At 46.2% G+C, this 17,762-nt stretch overlaps 1 protein-coding gene across 1 annotated transcript in view; it reads right to left on the bottom strand.

Moving 5' to 3' along the window:
• Window positions 1-17,762, bottom strand: part of Wwp2 (WW domain containing E3 ubiquitin protein ligase 2) — a 121,276-nt gene that overhangs the window by 89,219 nt on the left and 14,295 nt on the right. The window contains exons 2-4 of the mRNA XM_055621071.1: window positions 15,963-16,047; window positions 11,471-11,618; window positions 11,061-11,182 (exon numbers count right to left, since the gene is read on the bottom strand). Coding sequence (XP_055477046.1) covers window positions 11,061-11,182; window positions 11,471-11,618; window positions 15,963-16,032 — 340 coding nt within the window. The 5' untranslated portion in view covers window positions 16,033-16,047. The remainder of the gene's footprint in view (window positions 1-11,060; window positions 11,183-11,470; window positions 11,619-15,962; window positions 16,048-17,762) is intronic.

Here is a 17,762-nt window from a genome sequence, read left to right as displayed (position 1 = left end):
TCAAATCCCATAGAACTGGAGTTGCAGGTAGTTGTGCACTGCCATGTGGGTGTGATACCTGAACTTGGGTCCTCTGGAAGAGCAGTAAACTCCCCTAACCACTGACCCACCACGCGAAGACCCATTCTTCATTTGGAATCCCGGCAAAACCCACCTACAGCATAGATTTTACACTGCATTTACGAACATGGCGACTGTCAGTAACACTCAGCCCCAGGAGCAAGAGGAAGAGTCTCAGAATCTAGTAATGCTGTGAACTTCCATGAGCTGGACACACCTGGTCGCAGGGGTTTACCAGGTTCACAAACATAACTAACTGGCTGTGCAGGATTGCTCTGTCCATCTCTACCATGAGGCCTGCTCCAGGCACTGCAGCTCATAGCTCTTAGTGCCCAGCTCCCAGCACCCCACACTCCCTTTCACCCGCCTCCCTTGCCTGCCTCTTTGTCAATAAAGACCTGAACAGTTTTACAAATTTAAATTTAAAACTGTAACTGAACAGCAGCCTTTCACCATTTTTCTCTCTTCTCTCTCTGAATCAGGGTTCAGGAGGTTTTTTTTTAATCTTTAAGTTGGAAGTGGAGGAAAACGGCAGTCTGTTTACTTTACCATAAATGCATGCACTGTCTGTCAGGCCCACAGCCCACCCACCAGAAGCCTCCGTCCTCGGGAGCCTGTGGGGAAGCCAAGCTCCTGACTAGCTGGTCTGTTCTCTGGAGGTAAAGCCTGGTGACAAACTTCTGCTTCTACGATGTTTAAATAAACAGGGAGCTGTTTGCTTTCTTTTTTTCTGATCTGAGAAACACGCAAGGGGGAAAGAAAAGAGCTACACAGAAGTGGGCAGGAGCGGGAAGCCTTACAAAGCTTGCTTCAGCACTCACGGCAGGATGAGCGCGGCAGTCTCAGACCGCCCCCTGCGCATTACCAACGAGGAATGAATAAGCACACAGAGATGCTGAGAGCCAGGCTTCTCGTATGGAGAAGAGGAATGTCGGGAAGAAGCCTGTGGGTTCCAGCTGGAACTATAGGGTCCATTCAGTGTGAATTCGGGGTGCTCAATATAGAAGTACAGAGATATGTGCAAATCTGTGTGCATGTATGATATATGTACTTGATTGTATGTGCATGCACATAGGCACATTTAGAAACCCTATCAGAGACCTGGGGAGATCATTCAGTGGGTAAGAGTGCTTGCCACTCAAGATATCATCCTAAATTCAAACCCACGGAACTCCCATAAAAGCAGACATGGAGCACAGGCATCGTAATCTCAGCATTCCTATGGAGACCGGGGAAAGGGGTCCCCAGAAACCCAGGGGCCCGCTAACCTGTTAACCTGGAATATGCAGCAAAGTAAGAGAGCCCTGTTCCAGACAAGGTGGGAGGTGAGGACAGACACCTAAGGTTGTCATCTGACCCCACCTGTACACTGGCGTGCTTGCATGCACACACGCAGGCACAGAGGGGCTTTTGGGGGGGTTTTGTTTGAGACACAGTTTCACTATGTAAACCAGGTTGATCTCACTATGTAGACCAGGCTGACCTCATTATGTAGACCAGGCTGACCACAAACTCACAGAGAACCACCTGTCTCAGCCTCCCCAAGTTCTGGCAATAAGCTAGTGTACACCACCACACTAGCTAATTTTTTAAAGACTATTATTTAAAGGAAAAAAAAAAAAAAGAAGAAGAAGAAGTCTGTCAGAACCACCAGGCATAATAGCATGAAGCAAAATAAGCTTTAACCTTAGCTACTTGGGAAAGTTCAAACCCTACCTTGGTTACAAAGTAAATCAAAAGCAGGCCTAGGAAATGTAAGATCTTGTTTCCAAATGACAAATATAAAGAAGGGCTGGCTGTAGTTCAGTGGTAAATACTTCAAATACAACCCTAGTATACGTGAGGCCCTAGATTTAATCCCATTACTGGGGACAGTGGGCAAAGACAGTGCTAGCAAGATGGCTCAGCAGGTAAAGATGCTGCCAAGCCTGATGATGTGAGTAGGTTAAACCCCCAGACAGACATGGTGGAAGGAAAAGGCAAAATGCCCTCTGACTGTCATACAAATCCACGCAAACATCCACACAGAGGAAATAAACAATTAAGTAAATAAATGGTAAGAAAAAAAATTTTAAAGAAAAAGGAAGGAAGAAGGAAGAAGGAAGAAGGAAGAAGGAAGAAGGAAGGAAGGAAGGAAGGAAGGAAGGAAGGAAGGAAGGAAGGAAGGAAGGAAGGAAGGAGACAAAGAAAAGGAGGTCCTTCCAGAGAACCTGAGAGTTCAGGTCCTAGCACCTAAGTCAGGCAACTCACAGCTGCCTGTTAACTCCAGCTCCAAGGAATCCAACACCCTCTTCTGGCCTCTGAGGGCACCAACACAAGTGTCATACACTTACACTCACACACACACACACACACACACAATAATAATAATAAAAACAATCCTGGGCTACAAAGATGGCTCAGAGGTTAAGAGGTGTTTTTCCAGAGGTCCTGAGTTCAATTCCCAGCAACCACATGGTGGCTCACAGCCACCTATAATGAGGTCTGGTGCCCTTTTCTGGCCTGAAGGTGTACATGCATGCAGAACACTGTATACATAATAAATTAATCTTTTTTTAAATAATAATTTTAAAAAGTATAAAGGCTAGTTGGATATGGTGGCACATGCCTGTAATCCCAGCACTTAGAAGAGGCAGAGGCAGAAGGATCACTGTGAGTTTGAAGCCAACAAAAACAAAGAAACAAAAAGAATAAAAATGGTGAAAAGCCAAAAAAGTTCTTACGAACACTGAAAAGGATGTGGTCGTCTGACTCTGACCCTCCATTTGAAAACTCTGAGAACACACAGGACGGAGAAAGGAGCGCCATGGCTGGGCCTGCCCAGAACAAACTCCACTAAGTAACAAATGCCCTGCACATGGTGCTTTAAGGTCAGTGTCTGACAGTTTTTTCACAACTAGCTTTATTGATTCTCAAACTAGAGCCTAGGGTCAAACCTGGTTACTTAAAACTAGGACTACTGCATATCACTCCCAGTTTCTGATTCTGCAGTCTGCCTGACCTGAGAACATACTTTTTTATAGGATGCACTGCTCCCAGAAACATGCCTTAAAAATCCCTGGGGTTGGGGATGGAGAGATGGCTCAGTGATTAAGAGCACTGGCTGCCTTTCCAATGGTATACATGCAGATAGAGTACTCATATATATAAAATAAACAAATAAATCTTTAAAAAATAAAATCCCTGGGATTGAGTGTAGTGGTGCACAGCCCTGTCTTCCCAGCAAGGTAAAAGGATCATACAAATAAACCCAGGCTACACAGTGAGTTCAAGGCCAGCCTAAACTAAACAGTAAATCATGCCTCAAACAGACAAAGACTTGGCCTGGACCTATTAGTACATACCTGTAATAAACAGGGACAGAAAATAAAGAGTTTAAGGCCACCATGGGCTATCTGAGATTTTGTCAGAACAATAACAATGACAAAAATAAATAAAGGCTGGGTGTAGCTCAGTGCCAGTGTTTGCCTAATATGTACAAAGCCCTAGATCCAACCTCAGCACAGGAATACAGCAGGGGTTACTGATCCAATGCCATTCTTTCCTGGTATTTATTTATCTACCAGTTTCTTGAGAGAGAGAGAAAGTACTTGCTGGGAAGCCAGGGTGTGTCACGGGCCACTGTATGAGTGCTAGGGATTGATCCGTGTGTTAGAAACACACTACCACCTGAGCTGCGGCCCAGCCTCTATTCGGATTTTAAGTTTTTGATTTGTTTTTAAATTTCACTTTGCTTTATGTATTTTGTCTGTACGCGTTGTCTGCATGTGTCTGTGCACCACGTGTAGGAAGTGTCCACGGAGTCCAGTCACAGACTGCAGTGGTTGGGAGTCACCACATTGGTGCTGGGAACTGAACCCAGGACCTCTGAAGAGCAGCCAGTGCTCTTAACCCCGAGCCACCTCTCCTGCTCTGTCTTTCCTGGTTTTTTTGTTTTGTTTTGCTTTATTTTATTTCATTTTTTTGTCTTTTCTGATTTTAAAGAAATCAGCTTCATCATAGAGTGAATTTTATTGTTTCTGGATTTTGTTGTGAGTTTTGGGGGGGTTTGTTTGTTTGTTTTGGTTTTTGACTTAGCTCTCATTATGTAGCCTTGGCTGGCCTGGAACGCACTATGGAGACCAAGCTGGCCTCAAACTTGAAGTGATCTCTGCCTCCACTGTGCTGCAATTACAGGCGTGTGCTACCACAACCAGCCCAAGATTCTATATAAACAAATATATGGGGTGGGGACAAGTCAAAAGGACATTGAAGGGACCATCAAAATGGCTCAGCAGGTAAAGTATTTGCCACACAAGCCTGACATAGAGCTCAATCCCTGAGAGCCGATGGTGTAAGAAGAGAACCAACCCCTTAAGTTGCCACTGTTCTGCACACATTTCCTGTGACCCCAGTACACATACACACCCACAAACATACATAATAAAACAAATTAACTTGGGGGAAATGCATGCTAGGTATGTAACTCAGTGTTAGAAGCTTACTTAGCATGCACAAGGCCAAGGAAGAAAAAGAGATATGGGAGGCGGGGAGAGGAAAGAAACATGAAATATCCCACCCTGTATAGCTGGCATATTACCATGTATTATATGTAGGAAATAGCCCCAGAACTTTAACCCAGGTTAAAGCAGGGGGATCAGCTCAAGTCATCCTCAGCTATGTAACAAGTTTGAGGGCGGCCTGGGCTGTATGAGACCGCATCTCAAGAAAAACGAAACAAAAGGCGTTGGGGATTTAGCTCAGTGCTTGCTTAGCGGGATGCTGGGTTCAGTCTCCAGCCCTGGGGAAAGGTTGGGCACGGGTGGGGGCGGGGATCAACGTGCAGCCTCAAGAGCTGCCTTCTAGACTGGAGCTATTCCTTGGAAGCCAAGTGAGCACTTTTGGTCAGGTCCTTTGGGCAGTTATGGCCAGGTCAATGTCCCTGGAGAAAGTCAGCAAGCCTGACCACATAGAACCACAGATCTTGAGGGAAAAACCCCTCCATCACAGCATCCCTCTACCAAGAGCAGACAGAAACAGCTGAGTTTCCCAGTCAACTTGCAAGTTCACCCAGAGAAAACAGGAAGTGAGTGGAATAATTAATTACATCTGTGGAGCAAAGGAACGCCAGGTAGGGCAATCACTGCCTATCAGCTCCTTTCCCGAGAAAACCTATTACAAAAAGACCAGGCGGGAAAGAGGAAGAACGTAAGGGACTGTGAGCCACTTTCCTTACACAGCTGCGTTCACACTTAGACACTACTCTGGGAGCAGCTCCAGCCTGCAGCTCCAACGTGGGAGCTCCTGACAGAACGGCCCATGGCAAGGACAGCTTTCAGAAGCCACATTCCCCAAAGCTTTGGCATCTGACAGAGTTCTCAGACAACCTCAGGACTGTCTTCCATTCAGGCAAGAGGGTCTCCACATGAGGAAACAGGTTTTCCACCTCTGGGAACCAAACCTCCTCATCTCTGGAGGAGATGTTTCCGTGAAGACAGCCACCACAACCGCTACTCACGGAGCTCTGACATGTGTGAGCACCACTGTTAGTTAGCAAGCATGTAATCCAGGTAAGGACACGTATATCAGGGTTATTGTCCAGCGTCACAGAGCGGGTGGAGGTGGAATTCAAATTGTTAGTCTGCCTCCCAAGATCTACATGCTAGAAATGACTTCTCTATATAATGTATGCCAGAAGAACCTTGTTGAAACAGAAAGCTTTATGAAACATGACCAGAATATCATGCAGACATACCAAAAGGACAAGCCAAGAGGACTTGTTTCTCTAAGAAAAGGCAGCCTGCTGCCCTGTTATGACCCACATTTCCTGTCTGATTCTCATCTGATGGGCTCACTGCCCACACAGCCACACACACACAATGTGCTATAGTTCAGGCCAGAATAAGCAATGGCAGCAGGAGCTGAAGCCAAAGCCTAGCATGCACGAGACCCTGGGTTTGATCCAGCATCACAGAAAAAGGGGAGGGAGGGGCAAGCATGGGAGGGAAGGAGAGGGAAAGGAAGACAAGGTGAGGACAGGGGAGGAGAGAGGAGGAGAGGACAGGAATGAAGGGGAGGACAAGGGAGGGGAGGACAGGAATGAAGGGCGGGAAGACGGGAGGGGAGGGGCGGGAAAGCTTTAAGATGAAAAACTCAGTGGTGGTATGTTTACCTAGCTTGTAAAAGAGGCCCTGAGTCGATTTCCAGGGCAAGGTAAAAACTTTATAATAAAACAGTTTAAAGGAGCCAGTGTATATATGTGGAGAGGGCAAAGAAAGTTAGAAAAAACTTTTAAGTTAAAAAAAAATTATACACATTAAAAAAAAATAAGAATGCTGTTTAAAATCTTAATACTAATAAATAGTAAGATTTCATGAACTGATTTTCTCAGAAAAAAATGAATTAACAAAACTAACTCAAGCTGAATCAGGAAAGTTGAATAAACCAATAACTGGGGAGGAGGGGTACAGACTGAAGAAGTCATCAAAGAATTACTCAAATGAAGATGCCAGGCCTTGTTGGTTTTATGGCTAGGCTCTTTCCTGTACTCCTGGAACAAAAAATTCCCATGTTGCAATCTGTTCCCAAAGCTGAAAACTGCTTCCATTCACTTCAGAAAATAAGCCTTAATGCCAGGCCCTGGGAGCTCATGCCCATATTCCCAGCATTCAGGGGACTGAGACAGGGGGATTAGCTGCAATTCTAACACCAGCCTGGGCTACATAATAATTTGAACCTCAGTGTGAGACCCTGACTTAAAATAAAAATTAATAAAAATAATTGTAAAATAGCTAGCTTAGCTTTTAAAACTGAGAAGTAGGACGTAGTGGTACATGTCTTTAGTCCCAGCACTCGAGAGGCAGAGGCAGGCAGATCTCTGTGAATTCAAGGCCAGCCCGGTCTACAAAGTGAGTCCAGGACAGACAGCCAGAAAAACCCTGTCTAAGAAAAAAAAAAAGAAAGAAAAAAGGAAGGAAGGAAGGAAGGAAGGAAGGAAGGAAGGAAGGAAGGAAGGAAGGAAGATGAGAAGAATAGAAGAGCAAAATTACATTTCCTAGCATGCAAGTTGCCCTGGAAGCCATCTCTAGCATCTTTATAAACCACACAGAATTACCCCACCAGCAGCAAGCAATTCCCTGGCTGCATATATAACTAAAGAATTGAAAGCAGGCTAGATGCACAGGACTTACGAGACTGGAACAGGAAGACTCTGTAGCCCAAGGCCAGCCTGGGCTACAAAGTGACCTTCTGTCTTATAAAAGCCAAAATAGTCTTTCAAAAGATTTATTTTTGTTCTGAGTGTTTTGCCCGCACATATGCATGTACACCTTATACACGCCTGGTGGCAGCAGAGGCCAGAAGAGGGCACTGGATATCCTGGAACGGCAGCGACAGTTGTGAGACATCATGAAAGTGCTGGGAACCCAATCCGGGTTCGCTGAAAGAACAGCAAGTGCTCTTACCTGCTGAGTCATCTCTCCCACCCCTAAAATAGTTATTTTAAAGAGAATAAATAAATACAGGGGGCTGGAGAGATGACTCAGCGGTTAAGAATGCACAGTGCTCTTGCAGAGGACCTGAGCTGAGGTCCCAGCAGCCACAAGTGGCTCACAGCTGCCTGTAACTCAAGCTCCAAGAGATCTGAGGCCCTGTTCTGGTTTCTGCAAGCATCTGCATTCATATACACATACTTACACAGACTCACACATGTAATTAAAAATTAAAATAAGTGTAAATGAGAATAAATGTCTGCCTCCAGTTACAGTGCAAGACACAAAAAGAACTGTGGCTGCTAGGCAGGGTGAGGAGTTGTTTAGTGAGGATCAAGTTCTCATGAACTCTGGTGATGTTCCCAGCACCCACAGGACAATTCACAACTGCCTGTAACTCCAGTTCTCGGTGATCAGATACCTTCTTCTGACCTCTGCAAGCTCTTACACACACGTGGTGCACATATATACACTCAAAATATTCTCAAGCACACAAACATACAATAAATCAAAACTTTTCAATGGAAATAAGAGGCAGGGGAAATCAAAAGTTGGAAGTCAATCTGGGCTTCATAGGGAGGCCAGGTTTCAGAAAAGCCATACATAAATATACATTACATACATTATATACAATTTATAAATATACATCTTCAAGTGTTAAGTGCATGCTGCAGAGCATACAAGAACATCTGTTTGGCCTGAATTTTGATTCTACTAGAACTGGAATTACAGACAGTTGTGACCCGCTGTGTGGGTGCTGGGAACTGCTGGTTTGAATAAAAATGGCCACCACAGGCTCATAGGGAGTGGCACTATTAGGAGGTGTGGCCTTGTTGAAGTAGGTGTGGCCTTGTTGGAGAAACTGGGGGTGGGCTTAGAGGTCTCAGATGCTCAAGCCAAGCCCAGTGTGTCTGAGTCTCTTCCTGCCACCTACAGATCAAGAAAGAACTTTCAGCTCCTTCTCCAGCACCATGTCTGCCTGCACAATGCCATGTTTCCTGCCATGACAATCATGGACTAACCCCCGAAATGTAATCCAGACCCCAAAAAATGGTTTCCTTTATAAGAGTTACCACGGCCATGGTTCCCCTTAACAGCAATAGAAACCACAGGTAAACACCAGGTCCTCTGCAAGAACAAAGGCTCTTAACCACTCATCCATCTCACCGGCCCTATCACTTGTCTTCTTTTGTTTTGTTTTCTGATTTTTAAGACAGGGTTTCTCCATGTAGCCCTGACTGTCCTGAAACTCAATCTGCAAACCAGGCTGGCCTCAAGATCCACCTGCCTCTGCCTCCCAAGTGCTGAATTAAAGCTGTGTGCCTGCATAATTATTTTGATAACCATAAGGTGAAGTACAGGGTTCGCAAGATGGCTCTGTAGGTAAAAGCACTTGCTATACAAGCCTGAAAACCTGAGTTCAAACCCACGTAAAGTTAGAAGGAGAGACGTAACTCCACAAAGTTGTCCTCTAACTTCTAACATGCATTGTGATGCACACACACGGTAATAAAAATGCCCTTCTAAAGCATGTAAGTATGATGTTGCCCCGTGAGCGCAGCTCCGTGCAGAGCACCTACCTACTGTGCCCATGTCCCTGGTTCTAGGTCAGCACCACAGAAAATAAAACAGAATCAAGCCAGAGCCTGCTGCCTGCACAAATGTGAAAAGACAGGTCACTCGTATCGCCACTACCTATTTCTTAAAGATCTGTGGATTTAAAAAGGGTAATAATGTGCACGTATTTCTATGTGCGCACATGTGAGCGTAGGTATGGAAGCCAGAAGGAAGCACTGGGTCCTCTAGAGCTAGAGGGACAGGCAACTGGGAGCCCTGTGAGAACATCAGCGCTGGGTCCTCTAAAGGAGTAGTGTGGGCTCTTTAAACACACACAGGTCAGAGGACAACCATGACAATCAGTTCTCTCCTTCCACCATATGGATCCAGGGACTGAACTCGGGTTGTCAGACCTGGCAGCAAGTACCTTTACCTGCTGAGACATCTTCCCAGCACATCTTCCTTGTGGTACTCTTTTTTCAGTGGATTTTCTGAGACAGGATTTCTCTGTATAGCCTGGCTGATCTGGAACCCCCTCTGTAGACCAGGCTGGCCTCAAACTCACAGAGGTCCACCTGCCTCTGCCTCCCAAGTGCAGGGTTACAAGCATGCGACACCACACCAGGTGTTTGGTGCTACATCTTAATGTGAGAAATTCTACAAGTATAATAACTACAACCTTTAAGTCACAAAAAGCAGACTAAGGATTGGAAAACAAAGAGCAAACTGGAAGCCAGGCAGGGCACTGCACGCCTACTAATCCTAAGACTTAGGAGGTGGAAGCTGGGGGATGAGGCGTTCAGAGTGTGAGCTCAGCCTGGTGGAAGGCCTGGGGAGCATCTAGGCTGGCAAAGTCCATGCCACATAGTCACGAGGACCTGCACAAATCCTAGACCCATGTAAGAAACCAGGCATAATGCGCATGCCCGCAACGCCATCTGGGGAGGCAGAAACAGAGGATCTCAGGGGCTCACTGGGCAGCCAACCTAACTACTTGGTGAGCTCCAGGTCTCAAAAAACAAAAGCATGGTTGATGCACCTGAGAAATGACACTTGTGATGGACCTTGGGCCAACACATATATGCACACACACGGGCACACACACATATCACATACATGGAAAAGGCCAACTCAAATGACCAAACCACCAAAACAGAGACACGTCCCTGGCCTCTAACAATCCTCTGATGTGCTGCTGTGTGTCCAACAGAAAGGAACAGAGGACAGGAGGAGCCAAAACCTTCCAGCAGCCCAGCAGAAAGGACGGGCTCTGAAGGAAAAGGTGCAAACTGCCCCACACCTCAACACGCCCTGCCCCCGTGTCTCACTTAGCCTAAGTCCGCTTTCACAAAGTATTTTCTCCATGGTAGGAAAAAAAAGGAGCCTTTCTTTCTCCGGCACTTGGCGGCCACATATGGTACTGCTCTGAATAGAGGCTTTATGAGGGAGGGTCCACAGGCCACAGGCGTAGGTTACACCACTGGCCACAAACAGCAAGGAACAGACCTCAGGATTTATATGTCCAATCAGCAGAGGCAGCCCGATAATTCAGACGGAGCTGCTGTCACACCCCAACAGCCAATAAGGCCAATTCTGGGCGCCTCGGAGACACAGGGCACCATCTGTAACCCTGTCCCAAACAGAGAAATACGCATGCACGCACGCACGCACACACACAGCTCCTTTGTTCTGTTCTAGAGCTCAGACAAGAAGAGCAATGGTTTCAGATGGAGGCTTCTGGCAGCTTAGTTCAATGTACTGCATGCTTCCTGAGTGAGAGAGTGGATAGAAGGAGAGCCTGCACCCCTGAGGAACAATTAGGAGACACTGCCCTGCATCCTATAGCCCTGGACCAAGCACGCTGAACCCTGCCTTCCTCAAACCCCATAGATGGTCTCCAAGAGACAGAGGCACTGTGGTCAATGCCAGGACTGGCTGCCATTTCCTCCCTGACCAGAGTTGAACCATACATACTTTTGCCGCCATTGTTCTTCAGGACATTGGAGAGGTTGACAGAGGCAGTGCCGAGTAGTTCATTCCTCAAGGTGTGACAGCTCCAGACCTTCAGATCTAAATGACTCTGGGCTGTGACATTCCTGGAAAACAAATGAGTGACTCATCACAGCCCAGCAGATGAGCCAATTGCCCCTTTAAGATGAAACAAACTGCTAAAAGCTACCCTGCTGACATCGTGCAGGGGACAAAACAGGGAGACAGTCATGCACACCTCCCACGCTGACCTGCTACCCCTAGCTAATAATGAGTGTCTGTGAGCTCGATGAGGTACAGACACCTAGAGAGGAGCACCACAGGGCTGAGGCAGTGGGGTCTGCTGCCCTGGCCTCTCCTCCCCCACCCCTGTATTCTAGAAGTGACACCCTTACAGGACAATGACTTCATCCCAGAGAAGCTCGGAGCTCCCGATGCGCTTTCCCGTCTTCTTGGTCTCGCTGGGGAGTCCATCCACTGCTACCTCCACGTAGGAGTTGATCCTCGGCTGGCGGCTGTGCACCCTGGGCTTTGCTGACACCACTGGACGAGACAGAAAGCAAAAGCAGGTGAGTTAAGTAACTGCCCTGTGCCCCATGGGGCAGATGGTCTGGCTCCTTTTGGTTATTTCCTTTGAAGAGATCTTGTGTTTGTTTTGTTTAGCTTTGTGCTCTTAAAAAAAAAGAAAAACTTTTAAAAACTTACATGGTGATAGCTCAGTCAAGACATGTTTGCTGTGAATGCCTGCCAACCTCATTTCCTCCCAGCACCCACATAAAAGGCCACGTGTGGTGTGACAGCGCTGTCTATAATCCCAGAGCTGGAGAGATGGATTGAGACAGGCAAATCCCCTGAGGTCAAATGTCAGCCAGGCTGGCCTAGTTGACAAGTCCCAGGTTCCAGCAAGAGTCTGTCTCAAATAAGAAGGTGGACAGTGCCTGAGTAATGACACCCACGGTTGACCTCTGACCTCCACATGCATGTGCCCACACACATACAAAATAAATTTAAAACAAGAAATAAAAGGGGGTATAAAGAAAACAAAGAAACAAACAAACAAAACAAAAAGCATGGACATACAAAACAGCTTGAAACATAGAGAAAAATCGCTCCTAACCTAAACACACAAGGGATAGCAAAGTGCTTTGCTCACTGGCCTACAGCCCAGTGCCCCCGAATCAACTTTTAAACGGCTGTCCCAAAATCCACTGCATGCTGTGTTAATGTATCACATCACTGACATGCCTCCCACAGTTCCCCGTGGTGGGACAGTTGGCACAGATGCGGCTCCTCAGAGCAGCTGAGCTTCCTGTCAAGTCTGAGCACTGCGGGGATCCTCTGGAAATTCAGGGCTCCCTGCACTGCCTCTGAGTAGATCTCCATTTGGCCACGCTGTGAAGTCGAGGACTGTTTCCTCAGTCTTTGCAAACCACACAAATTTTTAAAATAGCATAGAGATAATCACTAAGGTTCAACCAACAGTCCCTCCAAACAGACACACCAAGGCATACATCATCCCCTGAAGCCCCACAACTCATGAAGCGGGGACATACTGTCACCATGACTGTGCCGAGGAGGAAACAGGCTTGAGAAGAGAGGTCACACTAGGCCTGGAATGAGGACACACACCTGTGATCCCAGCAGCTGGGAGGAAGAACAGGAGGACTGCTGCAAGTTCAAGGCTGGCCTGGTCTACATGGGGAGTTCCAGGCCAGACAGAGCTACTCTCAAAACTTAAAACAAAAAAAACAGGCAAAGTCACTCATGCCTACAATCCCACTGACTTGAGAGGCTGAGATAAGAGGTTCATCTTGGGTTCAAAAGTCCACCATGAGCTACAGAGTGGGTTCTCCTCAGCCTGGGCCAGAGCGTGTATGTGTTGGGGAAGGGGTCATCTTCAGTTATGTAAAGAGGGAGCTGTAAGCCAAAATGCGCCCCCAGCAGCCCGACCCCACCCCAGCTGTGTGCCATTCCTGGGTTTTGTGCACCTTCTGCTGCTTTTTGTCACGTAGCAGGGGCTGAACAGGCTCCATGATGGTCAGCCACCTTACTGCTTGTTCTGTTTACAGCCTTCATGCGAATCAATCTCAATCTTTCTCTCGTCTCTCTGTCTCTATCTATCTCTCTCATTTTCAAATAATGCATAAGCTATTTCATTGATAAAATTCTTCAGAGCCCTTTCTGCCTTATTACAGGTACAACAGCTAGGTATTAAACCCTTTAAACACTTTTCATCTCTCTGAGTTCAAGGCCAGCCTGGACTACAGAGTGAGTTCCAGGATAGCCAGAGAAACCCTGTCTCAAAAAAACAAATCAAATTAAATTTAAATTAAAAAAAATAATCTCTCTCACTCTTTCTCTCTCTCCCCTTTTGGTCTGGTTTCCTTCCTGGCTTTAAATAGTGGCATCCTGCTGTATAGCCCAGGCTGACTTGAACTTCCTACTCAACTGAAAATGGCCTTTGTCTCCTGAGTACTGAGATTACAGGCATACACTGTCATGCCTAGCACACAGCCACACTTGTGATTATCATTTGTCTCCAACAAACTGGTAAAAACCCACAGAATATAAAGCCAACAAACACCGTATCCCACGGGCACCTAGCCTACATCGTTCGTGAGAAGTCCAGGTCAACCAGAGGAATCACACACAGACACTGTGCACCCAGTGCCCAAATCAGAGGCTAGAACGGATGCACCTCACCCACGATGACAAGACCAACCTCCCCTGAGGTCTCTACTGACAGGAAGCTGAGCACCTTGCCAGACCTTTTAGGAAGGTGACAAGTCCTACAAAGGTCTACAACTGGACAAAGGTCACAGGCACTACTGGGGTTGTTTGAAGCACTCCAAACCTAAAAGCTACAGTAGGAAGTCAAGAAACAGAACAAAAAATATTTTAGGACTAGGAGTCGAGCAACAAGGATGGGTCTGAGAATAAAGCTTTGTCACAGACATAAGACCTCAATGGAAAATGTACCACTTTACACGTACATCAAGGCTAGCTGAGGCCACCTAGTGGTGAGACAGGAACACTGCATACCTTAACTGTAAATACATGGACCTTGTAATCAGTCCTAGACAATCTCTTCTAAAAAATCAACAAGTTCCTGCCAGGTGTGGTGGCACACACCGTTAGTCCCAGCACTCAGGAGGCAGAGCCAGGTGGATCTCTGTGAGTGCAAGGCCAGTCTGGTCTACACAGTGAGTTTCACGCCAGTACAGCAGGACTACATAGTGAGACCTTGCCTCAAAATAGGGGGCTGGAGAGATGGCTCAATGGCCATGAAGACTTTGCTCTTGCAAAGGACCTGAATCAAGTCCCCAGCACCATACAGTAGCTCACAACCATCTGTAATTCCAGTTCCAGGAACCGATGCTGTCTTCCAGGCTCCACAGGTACTATTTGTGCATGTTTTGCACAAATATTCAGGAAAACACTCACACTCATAAAGCAAAAACAAATGAATCTTGGGAAGAACTTGAAGTTCAAACTTGTCATTTCATAGCTGGGTCATCAATAAGTTTCAGGAAGCTGAACTAGCTGATCTAAAATCAGAGTTCATAAAAGGCAGGCAGCCAATCTCCCCCAAGTCAAGTCCCTCACTGTCTCAGGACAGGCTTATATTTGTTTTGATTTTGGTTTTTGTTCTCTAGTTCTTTTTCCCTTGTTTTCCATTTGGTTTGGTTTGAGACAGGGTCTCACGTATCCCAAACTGGGGCCTTCAACTGTGTGCATAGCTAAGGACATGTCTGAACCTCTAATCCGCTGCCCTCCCAGCCACTCCCTGCTCCCCACCCCCTTTCTCTAGAGTTCTGGGATTCTGGGCATTTACAACACCCAGTTTACTCAGTAGGACTGAACCCAGGGCTTCATGCATGCTAGGCAAACTAACAACTTAGCTACAAATCAAGCTAGCACAAAATCTGAGGCCCTCCTAAGTTCATTCCCCAAGTACCTTTAACCTAAGTACACAGGTGTTAAACAGTGACAACCTAAAAGAGAATAATCAAGTGGGGAGGGGACAGATGTGAGCAAGTTAACAGGTTGTGGCTATAGATCAGGCGGTGGGGAAGGCCTCACTGAAGAGAGTGACTTCTGAGTAATGACCTAAGCAAGCTAAAAAGCCATCTCAGAGATGGCAGGTGCTAGGGCCCAGAGGCAGAGGCCTGCCCAGTGAGCTGAGCACCCAGGACGCCAGGATGGCTATGGCAAAGAAGGTAACAGAGAAAAGAGTGGTCACCAGCCTTTACTCTGAGACAGAGCGATCTTGGTGGCTTACATTTTAACATGGTGACTGGCTGCTGTATAAGCACAGCCTGAAGGAAAGAAGACAAAGGGCAGAATCAGAAAGGTGGGTCTGGAGACTTTAATGCAGCACAGAGTGCCATGGGGGAGGGCTGGGCAAGAACAGGAACAGGGGCTGCTGATGCCAGCTCCACTGCTAAGTTAACATGAGCTGTGGGAAGCAGCAGCCAGGAGCATGGATCCAGATATGGGTAGTCCTCTGTGTTCACTCATGGGTGACAGTTAGGCTACTGGATACTGAGAGCTCCAAGGTAGGTCTGGGCTGCAGATGCCAATCAGCAGAGATACCAACCTAAGAGTGACCTTTTACTGGAAGTGCTTAAAGCCATGAGGCTGGATGGGACCTACTAGAGCATTTCTGTACAGAGGGAGAGCCCTGGAACAAAGGAATCAACCATCTCAGACCACTTTAGCCAAAAGTTCCATTCTTCCCACACTCCCATTTGCCTTCTCTTCCAAAAACTAGTTATAATGGGATAATCTTTTGAGAACAAAGGCTACCCTACATTCGTAAACTCTTTCAGAAGACCTGACTCTCCAGGCAGATGTACCTCAAATGCTTCATGCAATGCCACTCACCTTTCAGAGTAAGCTGGGACTTCTCAAAAGGCAGGGCCACTCCTGCCCGGCTGGAGCTGGCAGATGCCATATCATCGCAGTGGAACTGCAGGGGAAGCAGAGTGGCGGGTTACACAATGGCTGAGGAGATTACAAATTCAACCCAAGAAGCTGGGAAAATGGCTCAGTGCTTAGGAACACTTGTGGGCCTTGCAGAGGACCTGGATTCAAGTCCTAGTACCCACATAGTACTTCCCAACCATTTATGACTCCGGCTCTAAGGGACTTAGGGCCTCCTCAACTCCAAGGGCACCAGGTATGCATGTGCAAAGCAAACAAACGTGCAGGCAAAAATCCTCATCCATGTAAAATGAATAAATAAATTTACAGCATTAAAAAGGAAACTTCGGCCCCAGGAGAGGTATGATGGTGCATGCCTGCAATCAGGATGACAACACGAGCTTATACAGCCAGCATTTTCAAAGCAGAGGCAGGAAAAGGTGAAGGTCATGCTCAGCTGTGTAGTGAGTTCAAGTATTGGGAACAAGAAAAAGAAAATTCTAAGTACTACCATTTTGTTTTCAGACTCCATTTAATCATAGAAAGAATCGAAGTTCAAAGCCCCAGGCCCTAGGGCAGCTAGGGACTTCCCAGTAGCTGAACAGCTTCTGTTGTAAGGAAACAGTTATCTGAGTCCAGACATCTCAGGGACAATTTCTCCTAAGGTCAAACTAAGTTCAAGTTCCCGGACCCAGGAACCTACTCCTATCCTGATTGATGGGAACTCCCTTGCTCAACCCCTTATGTCAAAATATAATTGGACATTGCTATAGCTCCCCCCAGTTCCCCTTGACTTATGGTTTCATCCTTTAAATATGCTGTACAGTGTCTCTTCAGGGTCGCAGCTCAGCTCCCGAGTCTGTCTGCAGCCCTGATTCATCAGTAGTGGCTTGATCACAATAACATTTTTATCATCTTACAATCTTTAAGTTCTGTTACATTTAAGCAGATCCCACAAGACCAGCCTGATCTATATAGGGATTTCTGATTCCAGGACAGCTAGGACTACATATAGAGATCTTATCTCCCAAAATATAAATGAATAAATAATAAACCAACTAATCAAACTTTTTTTTCTCCAGTGATCCCAATTGGCTAATAAAGCCATGAAAAGATGTCCGATTGCACCCAACAGATGTCTGTCACTCATGGGGACTAAAAGCAAGAGCTCATTTGAAACAATTCTTATACTCAAATGTGATTTGTGAAACATCATAACTTTTCATTTAGAAAATATTGGTTCCTTAAGCTGTGTAGATATTCTAAACCTTAACACATTTCATTACACAACATAAAAAAAAAAAAAAATCACATTTGTGAATGTCTTCGGTGATCTCATCAGATAAGCCTCCAAACAGCAGAAAGCTGTCAAGCCTGTCATGGCAGAGTTAGCCCAAAATCCTAATTTTCTTGTAAGAACAATTTTGTTACTGGCAACAAATACTGTCAGTTGTTTTCCTCAGAGTGTCAGGTTTGCTTCATTCAGTTTGAAGAAAATGCCTGCCAATTTCTCAAACTTCAATTTGTTTCTCAGTTGTTTTCTAAAGGAAAAATGGTATTTCGTGAGAAAAAAAAAAAAAGGCAGCAATTCAGCTCTAGATTCCAGCCCTGCTGAAGTGCTTCTCTTCAGCAATTACTATGGCTCAGCACGTGGCATATGCACACATCAACAGAGAGGATGAAGAAAGACATGCTCAAAGGTCAGATGGGCTGGCAAGGTGGCTCAGCATGGATGTACAACACAGGCCACACAAACACGAG

Source organism: Psammomys obesus, unplaced genomic scaffold (assembly GCF_907164565.1).
Source record: "Psammomys obesus unplaced genomic scaffold, mPsaObe1.curated_primary_1811, whole genome shotgun sequence".
Classification (NCBI taxonomy): domain Eukaryota; kingdom Metazoa; phylum Chordata; class Mammalia; order Rodentia; family Muridae; genus Psammomys; species Psammomys obesus.
This window is presented reverse-complemented; position numbering and strand designations above follow the sequence as displayed.